The 18809-nt window shown below is 36.8% G+C and overlaps 1 protein-coding gene across 6 annotated transcripts in view; it reads right to left on the bottom strand.

The window, feature by feature from the left end:
* LOC129177641 (calcium-activated potassium channel subunit alpha-1-like) overlaps positions 1 to 18809 on the bottom strand; it is a 112138-nt gene that overhangs the window by 54352 nt on the left and 38977 nt on the right. For 4 of the 6 annotated variants that reach the window (XM_054768986.1, XM_054768985.1, XM_054768987.1 and 1 more), the window contains exons 3-8: positions 15516 to 15577; positions 11813 to 11906; positions 7976 to 8087; positions 2043 to 2118; positions 1068 to 1143; positions 816 to 986 (exon numbers count right to left, since the gene is read on the bottom strand). In XM_054768986.1, the coding sequence (XP_054624961.1) occupies positions 816 to 986; positions 1068 to 1143; positions 2043 to 2118; positions 7976 to 8087; positions 11813 to 11906; positions 15516 to 15577 (591 nt within the window). The other 2 variants (XM_054768988.1, XM_054768989.1) reach the window with 2 other exon arrangements.

Raw genomic sequence — 18809 nt, 5'->3', positions numbered from 1 at the left:
CAGCTCAGACACATAGTCCCATCGTCGGTGGTTCCAATAAATATGGTTTAATTCCATGTTCTGCAAGTTCTCTATTTCATCTCCAGATGTTTCTTCCTCTTCAAAAACTAATGACACATCGCTCAAATCTTTGCTATAATCTCTGTAAACATCGTTTATCTCTTCCATTCTCTCTTGTTTTACTCTGCTGAAGATGAGAGCTCTGCCTTCACTGATGTCACTTGGGAACGCCCCTCGTGTAAGAAGTTCAGACCAAAAATGGCCGCTAGCACATACAAAAATGTAATTTTTACTAATTTAACGTTCACTTTCAAAACAACGAACATTGTAGAACATAAATACAAACAATATAGAACATAAAAGTAGAAAAATCGTGTCAGTTACCTTTTAAATAGTCTCGAGAAATTAAAGTTTATTGCTGTTGATGTGGAGGACTTGCATTATTAGCATTACATTCATTAAAAAATGGTCTTAAAATAATGTTGACAATAATAGCGTTTATCGCAATAATTATCGTCCAGCAAAATGTGTTACCGTGACAGGCCCACCACTGCAGTGCGTTAACGCTACTTTCTTTGGCCACCGTCTTGATTTTGATCTTGTTGTGGAAAAAGCCAGATACTTTGACATGGATATGTTTTTGGACAAAGAAATATCATGTGTGACGAATGACTCCAAAAGTTTTTTTTTGCTTTTATAAAAACAACTAAAAGTCTCTCAGCGTTCACACAATACACAATAATACATGACATGTAAAGGAGCAGCACCCTCTAGTGGAGGGTATGATGTAAAAAGTAAAGAGAGGCGTTCTTTACCAGACCCCCAAGAATGAAGAAGACCATAAAGAGGCGTCCCAGGGTGGTTTTTGCATAAACATCTCCATAGCCCACGGTGGACATGGTCACCATGAGCAAGTAGACACATTCCCAGTAGGAAAGCACTTGGGAATTCTGGAAATTTTCCCAAGGATCCCCTGAGTTTTCTACCTGGAAGCAAAAAAAAAAAAAAAAAGTGCTATTCCTTCCTGTGTCTTTTTCATTTCCATGACGACACATGAAGGCACTCACCAGATGGATGAAGCCTGCTGCTGTCAGCCATGTGCTGATGAAGATGGAGCACAAGTTGACCAACTTGATGGAGTTACTGTTGGATCCAAAAATAATGGTTTAAATGATTTTTATGGATTTTTAACCTTATATCTGATTTGTACAACATAATAGTCATTTTTAATATTCTTAGTAAACAATTATGATTTTTAAAAATTAATGTAAAATGTAATATATACATATAATGAATTTTAATGTAAAATGTAATATAAATACAGATTATTTTTATTTTATATAATGTAACACACATTACACAATTCTATCATCTAATATATAAATATTATATATATTTAAATATATATACAATATATATATATATATATATATATATATATATATATATATATATATACACATAGTATATACAGTATATACAGTACATATAAAGTGTCTCCCAGTACTGTCATCCTTTAGTTGCAATAAAGTGTGATTGCATTTCACATCAAAACACATTACATACACAATACAAGTCGAAGCACACAGAGCTAGCTTGTTATTTGTATTTTTTATGTTTAATGTGTACAGTATACTGTTTTATACTGTTTTAAACATCATGGTCCACTCATGCCCCTAGTGGTCAGCATAAGGACTGCAGGTTGAAGACACTAGTTTCCAGACACAACTATGATTGAAGTGTTTTTTAATATATATGTTTAGCAGACAAATACACAATAATGTGTTATAGTCGGCCCTAAATGACCTTTATGGTCAGATTTGATGCTTCCTTGCTTCAACATGAGGATTACTCTTAACGCATTTTGTGCTCTCTGAAAGCTCCTGACATGACATCTGTGCAAAAAGCTTAAAACGAAGCCATGACATGAAGCTTTTATTGTCTGGCATGCAGTGCAACAACTCAAAACATTGTCATTCACTTTGAACCATACATACAGTTACTGCAAGCATTAGAAGAAATAGTAATAATACACAACTTACCTTGTCTTGAGTATATTCAAAAACTGTAAAATTTCTGAGAACTGTATCAACCGTAAGGCCCTTAAAAATCTCAAGCCTGTGGAGCAAAAAAAAAAAAAAAACCATCAAGGAATTATGAGATGATTGAGAAGAATGAAACATTTGCAGCAAAAACAATGCAGTGTTGCTACCTTTCATGCCATCATCCATGTTTAGCAGCTTTAAGGGATTCATTTCCACACTCAGAATACTCTTCTTTTGCAAGCTACTATACACTGTGAGAGCTACAGTCCTCATCAAACTGTGAACAAGAACGCGGTGAAGGAGCAGATTACAGCAGAACCAGGTGGACGGTGTCACATCAAAAACGACCAGTCAGTGGTCGTGACGTCAGATCTCACACACAGACGCAAAATCAGCCTGAGCATGTGCAACATCGACTTAGTAAGACTACAAATAACCTAATAGGACTACAAATAGCCTAAAACATCAACTTCATATAGTTCATATAAATTTCATGGCTTTAAAGTCAACCTAATATAGCTTTAGATTAACTAAATAGCTTTAAAAATCAACTTCATATAGCCTAAAATTTTAATTATAATTTAATATGAACTTAAGGGGTTTAAAAATCATCTCAATATAGCTTTAGATCTCCGCAATAGCTTTAAAAATAAACTCCACATAGCTTAAAAGTTAATTTAATAGCTTTAAAAATCAAATTGTATAGCTTAAAATCAACTTCACATAGCTTTACATCACCTTAATAGCTTTAAAAATCTACTTCATACAGTTTAAAACAGATTTAATGGCTTTAAAAATCATTTCTATAGCTTAAAATGAATTTAATAGCTTTAAAAATCCATATTTTATTATTTTTAAATTAACTTTAAAGCTTAAAATGAATTTAATAGCTTGAGAAATCAATTCTTACAGCTTAAACTTAACTTAATAGCTCTAACAACAGCTCAAGTACAACAACAATAAACAATTAAAATGATTTTAAACAGTTAAAACCATTAACCATTAAAACCCATTAAAAATCAACTTCATATAGCTATATTAATATAAGCTTAATATAAGCTATTGGGGATGTTCCCAATCCACATTTTTTGGCTTCCGATCCGATCAAGATTTTTTTATCGTCTTGCCGATCCGATCCAATCCAATTTTTTTTTCTTTAATAATAAGCTTTTGTTACAAACATGAATTTGTGGAATTGAATATGGTTATGAAAATAGCTCTTAAAAGCATTCAAAATAATGCATACAAAGTATTGCTGAATTTACTTTTTATTACACAACATGACCAACAGTATTGTTTGGCTTTTGTAACAAACCTCTGTGAGTCTGGTCCCTAATCCACTAAAAGATCCAATCAAAGTCCATCCAATAAAAGATCAAATTGGGGAAAAAAACTGTCGTGCAAAATTCTTTTAGGATAGGACTAATGATTTCACATGGTTATAGATCAGTTTGTGGTGTGATTGTCTCACGATGACATCATTTCATTCACATGTCACTTTCCAAGAGACTCCGTGCTTAACTGTAGATATTCTGTTTTTATTGGCCAACTACGTGATTCTGTTATTGCGGAAATCATAGGGCCCTACTCTCTCCAACGCAATAGTAATTCATTGACGGTCCGTAGTATAAAAACAATCAGCGGTCAGAACAGCACCGTGGACATGTCTGCATGGTGGTGTTGTGTTTTCTTCTTCTTGCGGGTGCCGGGAGTCGAGTGGAAACTTTTGTTTTATTGCATTCTTGCTAGATACATTAGGTCTGATATATGACCGACTGTTAGCGTTCAAGGAGATTTTTCTGTCTAAAATGGTTCATTTAAGTTAAGTTGAAGCTGTTTAAGTCACCAGATAAGGTCATAAAATTAAAAAATGCAAAGTACAAACCGTGAAGTGCACTTCCATGACACAAATAAAAGCTACGCCAACTAAAAGTATCATCTTTCATTAAATCTCATGTCAACTTTACAAAGCCTCCCGTTCACCAACAGGCAACCCAATATTAGCAAATCCTGCACCCATCCAAGGTGGTAGTCCTGGATCCAGAAGGTCTTACCCCAGTAGGAGATGACATGGAAGCAGGAAGTGCTATCCTGCTCCTCTTTGTCGTGGCTGTTCCTGACCCTGTATCCTTTCTGGAAAAGTTCACCCGTTGATTTTTTCCGCCGCCTGGTGTAAGAGACTGTCTGGGTGCTGCCATCGGGCCCCTGGTACACTAACATCTTAGTGGGAATCATGGCCGAAAAAATAACTACAATCCTTCCGTCACAGACAATGTCGCCGTTTGTCTTCCGAGCTTCACGCTATGCCGCTAGCTATCAGGCGACGTGATGTCCAGCTTAGACCAAACCCTTTTCCCATCAGGATATTACAGCGTAAGCTTCTTTAGCATTCAGCTACAGGAATAAAGAGACTAGGAAGCAAGTCTGGCCACAACCTGACCTCCATGTTATCCCTGAGCGCCTGACGCCATATAACACAACACATGTCCTATAATGTCTCTAAGCTTCGCAAAAGACCTAACAGCTTGGTGCCTTTACGGGGGAAAAAACGCATCACATGGTGGAACAACATGCGACATTTTGTGCATTAATCCCAAAAATAATGACAGCGTATCACGGAAGGAAGTCAAGTATTAGCATTAGCCTTGAGAGCATAACTTTTTTTTTTAGCTAAATCGTCAACAAATACATCAAAGCAATCGCCAGATATGGTACAAATATGCCCCCTAGTGGCTAGGAGAAGCACAGATTTGATTGGATGCTTCAGAAGTGACTTGATCTTAGGCAATGTCATGACATCATTTAACATGAACTAAAACTGCCCTAAGACTAGAAAATAAACGTAATAAGACTCAAAAATACCAATGAAAACCAACATAGTGGGGGTTACGATTGTTCCTAAAAATACTCAAAAATAACATTTAAATACACATCATTTTAGAAAGATTACCAAAACTGAAAAATAATGTGTATTTCAGAATGATACAAAAAGGCCTGTTTCAGGGACCACAAAATGGGTCAACAATTTCAAGCTGCTCTGCAGAAATGGAGGTTGATCAAGCCTTGGAAGTTGGTGCAACTAATTCCTAGAGGTGTTCCAAGTTCTGGAATACTTACTACCTCCTCTCTCTGCAAAAACAACAGTGTTCAGAACACACTGTGGTACTATACCCTCATGAACGTCAGTTGAACAGCATTGTACTGGAGAATGCAATCTGTTGCTACAAAAATGGCAAAAAAAAAAGGGGAATTAACAACAGAAGAGAGACAGACCATCTTAACACTTCAAAATGTAGCTTTTTTCCTCCAGACAAATTGGAGTGTTCTAAAACATTTAACCGGTAGTGTATATCTTAATAAAGCTTCTAAAATATGTGAAAACATTTCAAAGATATATTTGCTATTATTATTATTATTATTATTATTATTACTATAGCGCATTGCAAAACTTTTTCATAACCATTATATTTATAATAAAGTTTTCCATCATTTTATTTTTTAACTTTGTTCTAAAATATTCTTGAAATTTGTCCCTTTAAAAAAAATTATATATATACAGTCAAACCTGTCTTAGCGGCCACCTTTATAGAACGGCCACGTGCCTATAGCAGCCACTGAAAAATCCCCCGCAGCAAATTTACATGTTATAGACCCTGTGTATAGCAGTCACCTGTCCAACGCGGCCAGCGGCCACCCATTTTGTCTCCCTTGGTCAATATCTGACCGCATATAGTGGCCAAATTACCGACTCAAGTAGAAGCTTCATGCACGAAAAAGGTTTTGTTTTTCAATGAAGCCGTCGTGTGTAGACTTTAATTACTGAGTCCTAGCTCAGTCACAATCATTCACAAGATCCACACAAACTGTCAGTTGTTCCACATAAAAAAGCCGTCTTCTTTTGAGCTTGCTATTTCCTGGTCAAACATGTAACTTTAAGAGCATTTGCACCAAAACATTACCGCAAAGTAGGCTGGGAACAGGACGTGCTCCCAGCGACGCTACAATTAAAAAAAAAAAAACATACGCTAGCATGCATGCGGCAGCGGGAGCAAAACTGAGTTTGGGTGTACTAAATTGAAGTATTTTAGAATGTACTCATGTTATTTTTCATCAATCCTCATCCACAAATCTATCAAAGTCCTCATCTTCAAGCCCCACTACACAGCTGTCCAGCCAATGCCTGTAAGAAATGACACCGTTTATTTCCTGGTGTGCACTGGTCAATACTGTAATGCCGCTTGTTGTGGGGAAGGAGAGACTCACGTCGCCGATGCACTTTAATGGCTTTATTAACAGCGGAGAACACTGCAGGACTTTACAGCCACGCCAACATAAATACACTTCCCAACTCTCTCCAAACTCACAGCTAGCACTGAGCCTAGCTCTCCTGCTCGGGACGCCCACCGTCACTTCCCGATGAACTAAAGCTGTAATGACACTCTGCCGTATAAAAAGTAAAATATAAAAAACAAGCGTAAGACATTACTAGCACAGCTTTGTTCTGTGGGTGGTGGATATATTCTATCAGTTATTATTAAGCCTCTAGCTTCCTTTTAGTAAGTAAAAACCTTGGCTATGATTGCACTACATTGTCATGTAGACCTACAAAGTACACTTGGAAGAACAAGAGGTGAATAAATGTATTGCAACTGATGTGAAACTGATGAGGGGTAGGATTAAATAAGCTTTGCTTCTTCCTACTCCTTTTTGGACATGCAAAATTGTGAATTGTACTATGTGATGTGCTACTGTTTGACTCATGCATGTTCAGGATTAAAACCATGAACCATGATAATAACAAGCCTAGTAGTGCTGTACAACTTTTATCCGCAGTCTGCAGTGCCCTCTACTGGTCAACATTATTATTATTATTATTTTCTCTTTTTTTTTCTTTTTTTTCCTCTACTGGTCAACATTCAAACTGGACGCCAACTTGTCTATAGAGGCCACCTGTCTATAGCGGCCACTTTTGCAGACTCCCTCTAGTGGCCGCTATAGACAAGTTTGACTGTATATATACAGTATATTTGTATGTACTCTGTGTGGTGAAAATATGGCCCCCTAGTGACAACAAGCAGCACACGTGTGATTGTAAGTGCTTTGATATTCTGGCAGTAATTATCCATCAAAGCTAGTCTATAACCGAGCTCGCTTTCATTCTTCAAAAGAAAATCAATAACCAATAAGAGGTCACTCATTTCAATCCATTTGAGAAATGTTAAGTATCAATGAGTCAAATTAATTATTAGCAAATTATTATTATAAAATTGCAAGTATAAAAAACAATATTAAAAAGTATGCTTATAATTTTACAGTTAGGAAAATATTTTATTTACAATAAGTATTTGTATTTATTGATATATATTTTTTCATTCTTTGATTTATAATATGAGTAATGCCCATAATGTTATATAAATAGACAGCGCCTCCAGCTACGGCAAATTTCACTTGTTTTCACACACATCATTCACAGCCCATCCAACCACACATTATGCAACACTTCTATCACACCGTGTGTGTGTGTGTGTGTGTGTGTGTGTGTGTGTGTGTGTGTGTGTGTGTGTGTGCGTGTGCGTGTTTCTCACCAGCCAGCCAAGGAAAATTTAAATTAAAAAAACATGTATCCCAGACTAAAGTGATCCCCCATAATCCATTTCCTCACACGATCAAAGCCTATTACTTTTTCAATCATGGGGAGGTTTCACTGTTAGTTGTAATCTGCAGAGGTGAAGGACGTGTGAACAACACCCCTACTAACTTGATGACACAACAAAAATGAAGAAATTATACTTTCTATCAAAATATGAAGAAAATGCAGACCGTATCAAAGCCGCAGTGACGTGGTGCGACCACCGGGTGGCTCCACAGCAGACAAGAAGCGAGCCGGCACAAGCAAAGTGAGGACGTTTTTGGAGTTGCAGCCTAGTTACCTAGCCAGCTCCTGTTAAGGTAGACGGACACAAAGACGGGAGGAACCGTGAAGAAGTCCACCACCGAGTTGACCTCCAGCCAGAACCACAGCTTGTCGTTGGCGGCGATAAACTGCAGAAGGAGACAACATTTTAGAAATGATCATGTTTTACACACAATAACAGGAGTATAGTATTATGTTTTCAAATACATTTACATTGAATTAATCTTTTTACATGAGAATCTATCTTTAATATTTAACATATTTCATTTGTAGTAATATATTAGTATAACAAATAATTAAAAAGATTAAACACATTAAACACAAAATCTAATATAAACTGTAAAAATTGTAAAAAAAAAAAAAAAAAAAGAAAAAAAGAAAAAGAAAAAACAACCTAAAATATAATCTATAAGACATTTTAAATATTATATTCTTTACATATTATGTCACATTTGAATAATGTACCATTGCAGTTACAGCACCAGTCACTTTCTGCTTTAATATCATGGGGAAGAGGGTCAAAACTTTTGACTGGTGCTGTAACTTGAATGTTACAATATTAAAATGTCATGTATATTAAAAAAACAAATACAATTTCAAAATATGCCAAAAAATGTATACTGTATATAATGAAATTTTACAAAATTGTATTATTATAGGCAAGATTTTATCACCCTTTTCTAGAGGATTTAGTGTACAGTGTTCCCTCGCTCATCAAGGTTCACCTTTCACGGCCTCGCTGTTTCGCAGGCTTTTTTTAGTGCAGTTTTATTATTTTTTTAAACAGCATATGAACACGCTTTGCGTTCTGCGCCCCTACTGTCTAAGGGAAAACCCACCCATTGTCTTCAGCATCCTGATTGGCTGTAGACCACTGTCAATCAGTCTCCTTCGTGCCGCACTGTCGTGTTTCCTGTTGTATGATGGCTACCAAACAGCTTGCAGTGACTCCGAACTATGTACGTTTGCATGTTTTCTACCCAACAAAACCCACAATGTCAGCGAAACATTGTGCACCCAAAAGCCAGAGAAAGCCAACCATCGCACAAAAAGTTGGACTTCTGGACATGCTGAATGGCTGTTGGGCGCCATAAATTCATCTTCGGTTCGAGGAGAAGGAAGAAAATAGGACCACAGCAACAATATGTTTTAACAAGGACACAAAAACGCTGCAGCGGAGCGGTGCCATGACGAAGAGGCACTGTCAGAGGAGTGAAATACGCGTGTGTCACTTCATAACTTCTTGTGTCCAACCTCGTAGGTTGATCATTAAAATTCAAACAAAGTTTGAAACAGAGTGTTGAAACAAGAGAGAAATGTTTGGGAAAAGTGTATCAAGTGTGTGGTGAGGGGTTTTACAGCCTTCAAACAGATCATATTTCTAAAAAAATGAAGTTGGCTACTTCGCAGATTTCACTTATTGCAGGCTATTTTGGGAACCTACCCACCACGATAAATGAGGGAACACTACATAAAAACACTATTTTATCCTGGGGATATATTGATTTATTTTTCAGTGTTCTAGATGGAACCCCTCAAAAATTGACTTGCTCACGCCCTCTGGAAATGTAAAAATTGTTATCCAAAAATTCGACAGTGTTCCATTGCTACATTCTTTCACGGACACGCTGTTTCGCAGATTTTTTTAAGTGCAATTTTGCATGTTTTTTTTTTTTGACAGCGTATGAACGCGCATTTCTGCATCCTTGGTGTATTACAACAATCTACTGGTGCTCTGTAGCATGTGCCTGTTATTGTATTTACTACTGCTACCAGTAGAGGGTGGTGTATACTCATGTGAGAGTTGAAGATGTGTGCAGCTGGTGTTAAGCTATCATCCCTCATCTCAGTATGTGTTCATATATGAGCCACAGCAGTCACGATTGGCTAAGGGAGAACCCACGCATTGTGTTCTGTGTCCTGATTGGCTGTAGACCATTGTCAATCAATCTCCTTTTCCTGTTGTGGTCTCTAGCAAACTAGCTAACCGTGTGAGCTGCTTGCTAACCGCCAATAAACAACAGAAGAAAAAGAAGAAACTAACCGGCTGCAGGGCGCTAGTTGTAGTTTTAACAAGGATACAAAAACAGCCAAACAGCGCCATGATGAGGCACAGTCAGAGGAGTGTAATTCGCGTGAGTCACTTAATAGTTTCTTGTGTCCAACCTAATAGGAAGATCATTAAAATTCAAACAAAATTTGAACTTTGAGTGTTTAACCAAGAGAGAAATGTGAGAAAATGTTAATGTTTGTTTGAGAAGTGTATAAAGTGTATGGTGAGGGGTTTTGTATCGGCTAATGTCGATACTTGCTTTAAACGCTCATCCCCTTCGCCGAAAGCGACCATCCCCTGCCACTTTCCCTTCACAAAGCCAAAACAAGCATGTGTGCCGTGTGGGACCTCCTGTCGTTGTGAGAGTGATATAAGCTTTGCACCCTGAAAAACACGCCTTAAAAAGCTTTAGTTTGGTGAGGCATTTGGGGGGTGGGCACTTGGCAGTTTTCATCATCGGTCGGGCGGCGGCTAATTAGCCAAAACGCGAGGCACGTGCCCGTGATAGCCCGCAAAGTGGTTGGATTCGTCAGACTGGATGGCCGGACGTCGTCGGCGGTGGAGGAAACCGGATTTGCCGACTGCCTGGCGTCCTGCTGGATGCTCTTGCAGCCAACGTCTCCTTAAAGAAGGCGCCTGATCCTCTAAGTTTCACCAGTGATTTTGAAAAAGTAAGTCAAGTATGTTTTTGTCTAAATTTTATGCTTCCCCTTTCATATCATATCGCCCAGCAGTCACCAACGTGGTGCCCGCGGGCACCAGGGAGCCCCCCACGACCACGAGGTGCCTGCAAGCCTGCTTTTCATTCAGGTTTTCACTGGAAAGAAACGCTAGAAAGAAATGCATTCTGAAATTCTGAAATACAAAATGTGAGTTGTGGAAACCAGCGTTTTGTTAATGCTCTGGTAAAACAAACATACTCGCTTTGTTTGGGTTGAAATAAGCTAAGAAAATCTATGTTTTTTAATGTTTTTTATTTAAAAATTTAGGCCTTAATCTATTAATCTATGGTATCAGTAACGGTATCGGCCAATTTCACTCATGGATGATCGGTATCGGTATTGGCAGCATAAAAACCTGATCGAAGTATCCCTAATAATAAGAGTAATAAAATGAAATTGGCCGCTTTGCGGATTTCACTTATTGCGAGCTATTTTGGAAACCTATCCCTGCGGTAAACAAGGGAAGCCTGTACCGCAAAATACTGTGGAAATGTTAGTGTTACGTGGGTGGCATCTACAGTAGTTGTATTCTGGAATTTGTTTTCTAAAATATTCTTGAAATTTGTCCCTTTCTTTTTTTTAATACATGATAAAATTTTAATAATTTTAATTGGTTTTTAGTTTCAATTTCAGTTTCAAGTTGTAATTTTAATAATTAAAATGTAAAAAATAAAAACCTTTTTTTTTCAAATAACATTTAAAAAATAAAAAAACAAAAATGTAAAATTCTAATTTTAAAACATTTAAATGAATTTAAAATAAAATTAAAATTTAGAAAATGTTTCATTCATTTAAAATGATTCCAGTTATAGAAAAGATGAAATTCAAGTTTAGACATCAAAGATTCTCACCTCATGCGCCACAAGTCCTGCGAGTACAAGCCACATATTTGAAGCAAAACCATAATGGGTCAGTGGAGGGAGCAAAAACAGTGGTACTTGCAAAGCTAAGTATTTTTGGGGTGTTAAAACCTTGGACAACCATTGATGTATTTTATTCGAGCAGCGCCAGGAAGTACTGACCCATTTTAAACGGCTACATATTTAATCCAGCTTTAGCGTAGTGCTCATCTACTCACTCTGAGGCCAAAGTACAAGAGGAAGAAGACGTTGAAGGCCATGTCGATCTGCAAGGTGATGTCCTTGTAGAAGTTCTGGCAGGACTCGATGGGACTGTTGGACACACAAACACAAAAAATGTCTGAATGATAAAACGCCAATTGTTTGATAAAAGAATAAAATTATGCAATTCTCCTGAGGAGCCTTGTAAAAGAAAAAAAAGGTATAAAATATATATATAATAATGTGTATGTCCGTGTGTTAAATGTGCATCATGCAGTCAAAAAGTCAAGCATTATATATTGTATACTATACAGACCTGATCCAAATCTTAAGACCAGTTGAAAAATTGCTAGAATTTGCATTTTGCACATTTGGATCTTAATGAGGTTTTAAGTAGAGCTACAATATGCAAAAACAAGAAGGGGGGGTGAGACTGTTTATCAGCTGATCAAAAGTTTAAGACCATCGCTCAAAAAATAACAAAAAACTCTCCAAACCAGAACAAAAATGTTCTCAGTAGGACTCAGTAATGAGTAGCTCCACCGTTCTTGTTCATCACTTCAAAAATGGCTTTGGGCATGCTTGATGCGAGTGTTTCCAGGAGGCTAGTGGGAACATTGCTCCAAGTGGTGAAGATGGCTTCACCAAGGGCATCAACTGTCTGGAACTGATGGCCATTTTTATAAACTTCCCTTGCCATCCATCCCCAAATGTTCTCTATGGGACTTAAATGAGGGGAACACGCAGGATGGTCCAAAAGAGTGATGTTATTCTCCCTGAAGAAGTCCTTGGTCAAGCGAACATTGTGAACTGCAGCGTTGTCCTGTTGAAAAACCCAGCTGTTACCACACAGACGAGGGCCTTCAGTCATGAGGGATGCCCGCTGCAACATCTGCACGTAAGCAGGCGCCGTTTGACGACCCCACACCACCTGAAGCTCCAGTGTTCCACTGAATGAAAAAGCACCCAGATCGTGATGGACCCCCCTCCACTGTGCCGGGTAGAAAACATCTCAGGTGGGATCTCCTTGTCATGCCAGTAACGTTGGAAGCCATCTGGACCGTCAAGGTTAAATTTTTCTCATCAGAGAATAAAACGTTTTTCCACCTTTCAACGTCCCATGTTTGATGCTCCCTGGTAAAGTCTAAACGGGCAGTTTTGTGGCGTTGAAGGAGACGAGATCTTTGAATTGTTTTTTTAACCCCTTTTCCCGCAGATGCCGTCTGATGGTTATTGCGCTGCAGTCGGCACCAGTAAGGGCCTTAATTTGGGTGTAAGACCGCCCTGTGTCTTGATGGACAGCCAATCGGATCCTCCGGCTCAGGGCAGGTGTGATTTTTTTGGGTCTACCACTTGACTGTTTTGTTCCATAATGCTCAGGATCTTTCAAAAAATGTAGAATGACTGATTTACTGCCCCCAACCTCAGCAGCAATGGCACGCTGCGAGAGGCCTTGCTTATGCAGCTCCACAATCCAACCACGTTGAAAAAGAGAAAGCTTCTTAGCTTTACCATCAGGAGGGCATGACAGTGGGAATGCCTGACAAAAAATGAACATTTTGAGCATTTTGTTTTTGCTATTGTCTTAAACTTTTGATCAGGTGATAAAAAACCTATTTCAGTTTTTTTTTTGTTTAAATTACAAGTTCCAAATGTTTTTGTCTCACTCCCCCTTCTTGTTTGTGCATATTGTAGCTCTACTTAAAACCTCATTAAGATCCAAATGTGCAAAATGCAAATTCTAGCATTTTTTCAACTGGTCTTAAGATTTTGATCAGGAGTGTATTTCATCTAGTGCATTTCCCTGATTAACCCTTAAAAAACTGCAACATTGTGCATAAAGTGTTTTAAGAGAGCTTGAAGCAGTAGTTTAAAGGGTTAAATGAAAAAAAAACACATGCAAAAGGGCCTTGGGAGGACATCAGGCAGCCATAAGAAAACGTAGGGAAGTCTCACCCTCGTTAAAAAGCTTGTATCTGGCACAGAGAATCCAAATAAATAAAGACAAATAATTAACCAGGCACATGGAAGACGTTACTGTAAGTCATGATCCTACACAACATTATTCATTCATGCCCTTAATGCACTTTTATTTTCAGTCTATGGACAGACATTTTACTCTCAATACCAGCGTATTTCCTCCAATCATGGCCTCTTGTATCGACGCCGTGGCCCAATTATTACTAAATGTCGGTGAATAAACGAACGCCGTAACTTAAATAGACACCTCACAGATGAAAGAGAAAGTGTTGCTGTATTTTGACAAATTGACTATTGACTATTTAATTCAAATAGATATTTGTAAAACATCAAATAGATATATTTTTTAAAACCATATTAATAGAACACTATATACAGTAAATACATCTAACATTGAAAGCCACACCTAAAAAAAAACAAACTTTTCCTACAATATCACCATGTGTCACATGCAGACATGGCATCCGTAAAGCTGACATTCACTGTAGTGATTCAAAATAAAGTGCTCATGTATTTGGATTATTTATTATTATTTGTGGTGGGAAAAAGAAATATTTACATTTTAAATACATCATTTCATTTAAAAATGTATTAGTAGAAACCCAAAAATCATTTATCATTTATTTGTGGGAAAAATAATTTCAATACATATTTAAAAAAATATATACATTAATAGTTTGAGTGAATAAACACCCCTGCACAATAAAGAATAACAATAAATAATAAAGTATGAATATACAATAAAATATAAAGATATAACAATAGAGAAATATAGTAATTGAAGGCCACATTATTTATTATGGGGAAAAAATCATTTTAAATTAAAATGTATTATTGGACACTGAGAAAACAAAGGCCCCTGCTTCCTATATACAAGATTTATTGCAATATTTACTATATGTACTTTATTTGAAGGAAATCATGAATGTAAATTATGTACAGTCATCTAAATATTTGACAAATGTAATAAATATGTATGTTAATTAATTCTAACTATTGTATGTATATTTTATATACTGTGTAATATGAATATACAGTAAATATAAAAAATAGCAATTTTCTATTCATGTATGTATTTGAATTTAATTCTAGCATGCACGGCAGAGGTTGGCTTCAGAGTGAAATGTCCACCAAAAAGAGTGAGTGGAGCTCCCCTGTTTACGTCTAAGTGGGTCTGTTGAGTGTCTTCCAGCCAGGCCAGTATGTCCATCATGTCCATCATCTAGCAGGCCTGCAGGCCTAATTACAGGAAGGGCCTGGATGTCCTGCACTAAACACACAAGACAACCTCCAAATAAAACTGGACATGACTGGAGGAGACGGTGTGAAAAATGACTGCGAGTTAGTGTCCGTCAGTCCTCAACAATAGCGGTGAGGCAAAAGGTGAAAAGGTGAGGAGAGCAGGAGGCCACATAGACGGAACTCAACACCGTTACACCGTCTACCTAATGAACGGCAACACGCAAGCTGAACAAAGTGGACCACGTTGAGTCTTTTGGTTTTTTTTTTATTGTGTCTGTCCTTCCTAACCGCACTTCCTGATCCGTCGTTACCAACATTAACCAAACTTCCTCTCGTCCAATCAGCCATTGTTGTTGTGGAGAACAGTAACTTTCCTGCCTCTTTCCAAGTTACATTTTAACATGATTGACATCTTAGGGAAGATATTGGTCACCAAGCTTTCAGACATCAGGTAGTATCACCTGATATTTAAAGGTAAAAAAAAGCAGTAATACTCACTCTGACGAGTCAATGAAGTAGATGACGAGAGCTCCGATGCTAAGCGCGAACACGAGCACCACCTGAAAGACAACACACTTCATATTAGCTTTTTTTTTGGCCATACTTAGATTGTTCACATATACGGTATGTACATATTCTGTACTGTATAGTAATAATAATACATAAATATCAGACAATGAGACTTATTATACTTTCTAAAATAATTGTCTTTAAAAAAGCTTTTTCGATAGTAATCTCATAATAATTTTATATTTTGCCACTTTCATATAAATAATTATATATATATATATACGTATTATACATTTGTGTGTGTGTGTGTGTGTGTATAGTCAAAACATATATAAATTATAACATATTTTATAAGATATATATTTACATATCATATCATTAAATTAAAAATTAACATGACATTTATTTTCTATAATACATATATACAATTATAAAAATTATGGTTTTAATTCATTTTTATGACCATATTTAAATTTAATTTGAAATTCAGTATTTCTTATTGTTTAAATATATAAGTACTCTAAAAAAATAAAATTATTTTTCCATTTTAATGACTACAGTAAATGTATATATTAAAAATGTATATCATTTATATATAACATTTTATAATACTACATATTTATATTTATTATAAATAAATATGTAATATTAAATACAGTTTAAATAAATATATGTATATACTATGTTTATTAAAACGACAATTTCTTTTCTACAAAATACACAATACAAAACAATATTTATTTACAATATCTATTATATAATTGATATACATGTTATAATATTCTGAATGTATAATATGTATTACTTATAAATCTATTATATATTTATATTATAAAATCTGACACAAATGTATGTATTTAACATGAATAGAAATAGGTTCATTAAAATTAGAAATCTGAATGATTTTAAATAGATTAGATACTTTATTCATCTCCCAGAGAAATTCACTTTTCCAGCAGCTCTGCAAAAATGGAATATATTCATAGAAAATAAACTCGGAAAAAAAATTTGACACATGAAGTGACCATTTTGAGTATAATTGTCAGCTCTTTGCTGAGTGTAAACAAAGGTGTAAATATGCATATACTATATACTGTATCTACAGTAGTTGGTAGTAAAGGTGAGTTGACATCACCTCCTGTGTACGTGATAGTGTAAATAAATACACAAGTAGACAACAAGGTGATGGCCAGCGGCTTCATCTTTCACCACAAATGCCACCGAAAAAAGAATGCAGTATGGCAGTAGTTAAAAAAAGCAGTACTGTAAAGGTGCCAGTGTACTTTAAAGTGCACCGGCTTGGACACACCACTGTGGAGGTGAGATGGGGGGCACTTATCTATGAGCCGACCTGGCGTTCCTCCATTTCTAAATGACACAAATGAGTGCCCATCCATAATGAATGAGCTCATTTCCATGATGTGCAATTTGTTATTGTGCGGCAGCAACACGCTGACCATGCATTTTTTATAAACCTTTTCCTCTTTTGGAAAAATACCTTCAAGCCTCCTAGCCAGCGAACCACTGCGTAAACTAGAACTGGCATGATAGAAGTGGTCTAGCAAGGGTGGACGGTGTTTACTAGGCTACTCTATTCTACTCACTCACTGACGGATGGAACCACAAGGGGGCACACTCTCCGGTGTTCTATTAACCTTCCAAGTCTCGAGGGAAATGACTGAATCAATTATGTATGATAGTTATGTTATTATTGTATTACCAAAAAGACCTGTTTTTTGAAGACAATTATTTTAAGAAATATAAGGCTCATAGTCTTATATTTGTGTATATTTATGTATTTATAGCATTTTTATGCACAAAATGCAGTTATACATTATTCTATCATCAATATTATAGATGTTATGGAAATATACTGTCTTATTTATTTATATTTGTCCTTATTTATATTATACACTAAAGTGGCAACATAAATATCAAGGCTGTCAAATGATTAAAAAATTGATTCAGATTAATCAGTTTTCATATTAATTAATCACAATTAATCATCATTTGCAAATATGTCTGAAATATGCCCATTTTTACTGTATTTTATTGACAGAAGGATAAAAAAGACAGTGCAGGATTATATGTGTATTTGCATGTATTAACAGCTGCAAATGAACTGAAAATTTAAGTTCACCTAAAAGACAGCAAGGATAAACGGCATCAAACATGGTTTGAAGGGATGGATAAAAGACAGCATACATGTCTAAAAATCTATTTAGCTAACACTAGTTTCTTTAATAGTAGCAGTTTTTAATATTTTACTTTTTATACGGCAGAGTGTCATTACAGCTTTAGTTCATCAGGAAGTGACGGGAAGTGACGGTGGGCGTCCCGAGCAGGAGAGCTAGGCTCAGTGCTAGCTGTGAGTTTGGAGAGAGTTGGGAAGTGTGTTTATGTTGGCGTGGATGTAAAGTCCTGCAGTGTTCTCCGCTGTTAATAAAGCCATTAAAGTGTATCGGCGACGTGAGTCTCTCCTTCCCCACAACAAGCGGCATTACAGTATTGACCAGTGCACACCAGGAAATAAACGGTGTCATTTCTTACAGGCATTGGCTGGACAGCTATGTAGTGGGGCTTGTTTAACCTTTGCCTTGTGGGCAAGCAGGAAGGCGAGACGATGCTGAGAGATGTGTTTGTGTTCTGAGCTGCTGTCTGGTGGCCGCGTCCAATAAATAAAGTTGGCAGAAGCAACAGGAGAAGTTTCCTTCTTTGCTTCGGAGTTGAATAACACTGACAAGTTAGCAGACTAGTAGCGAACGGAAAAGAAGACGGCTTTTTTTGTGTCGAATACAGAAGATGAGGACTTTGATGGATTTGTGGATGAGGATTGATGAAAAATAACGTGAGTACATTCTAAAATACTTCAATTAAGTACAACCGAACTCAGTTTTGCTCCCGCTGCCGCATGCATGCTAGCGTATGTTTTTTTTTATTGTAGCGTCGCTGGGAGCACGTCCTGTTCCCAGCCTAATTTGCGGTAATGTTTTGGTGCAAATGCTCTTAAAGTTACATGTTTGACCAGGAAATAGCAAGCTCAAAAGAAGACGGCTTTTTTATGTGGAACAACTGACAGTTTGTGTGGATCTTGTGAATGATTGTGACTGAGCTAGGACTCAGTAATTAAAGTCTACACACGACGGCTTCATTGAAAAACAAAACCTTTTTCGTGCATGAAGCTTCTACTTGAGTTGGTAATTTGGCTGCTATATGCGGTCAGATATTGACCAAGGGAGACAAAATGGGTGTCTGCTGGCCGCGTTGGACAGGTGACTGCTA

Source organism: Dunckerocampus dactyliophorus, chromosome 2 (assembly GCF_027744805.1).
Source record: "Dunckerocampus dactyliophorus isolate RoL2022-P2 chromosome 2, RoL_Ddac_1.1, whole genome shotgun sequence".
NCBI lineage: Eukaryota > Metazoa > Chordata > Actinopteri > Syngnathiformes > Syngnathidae > Dunckerocampus > Dunckerocampus dactyliophorus.
The sequence above is the reverse complement of the archived record's forward strand: the minus strand, read 5'-3'. Positions and strand labels throughout refer to the sequence as shown.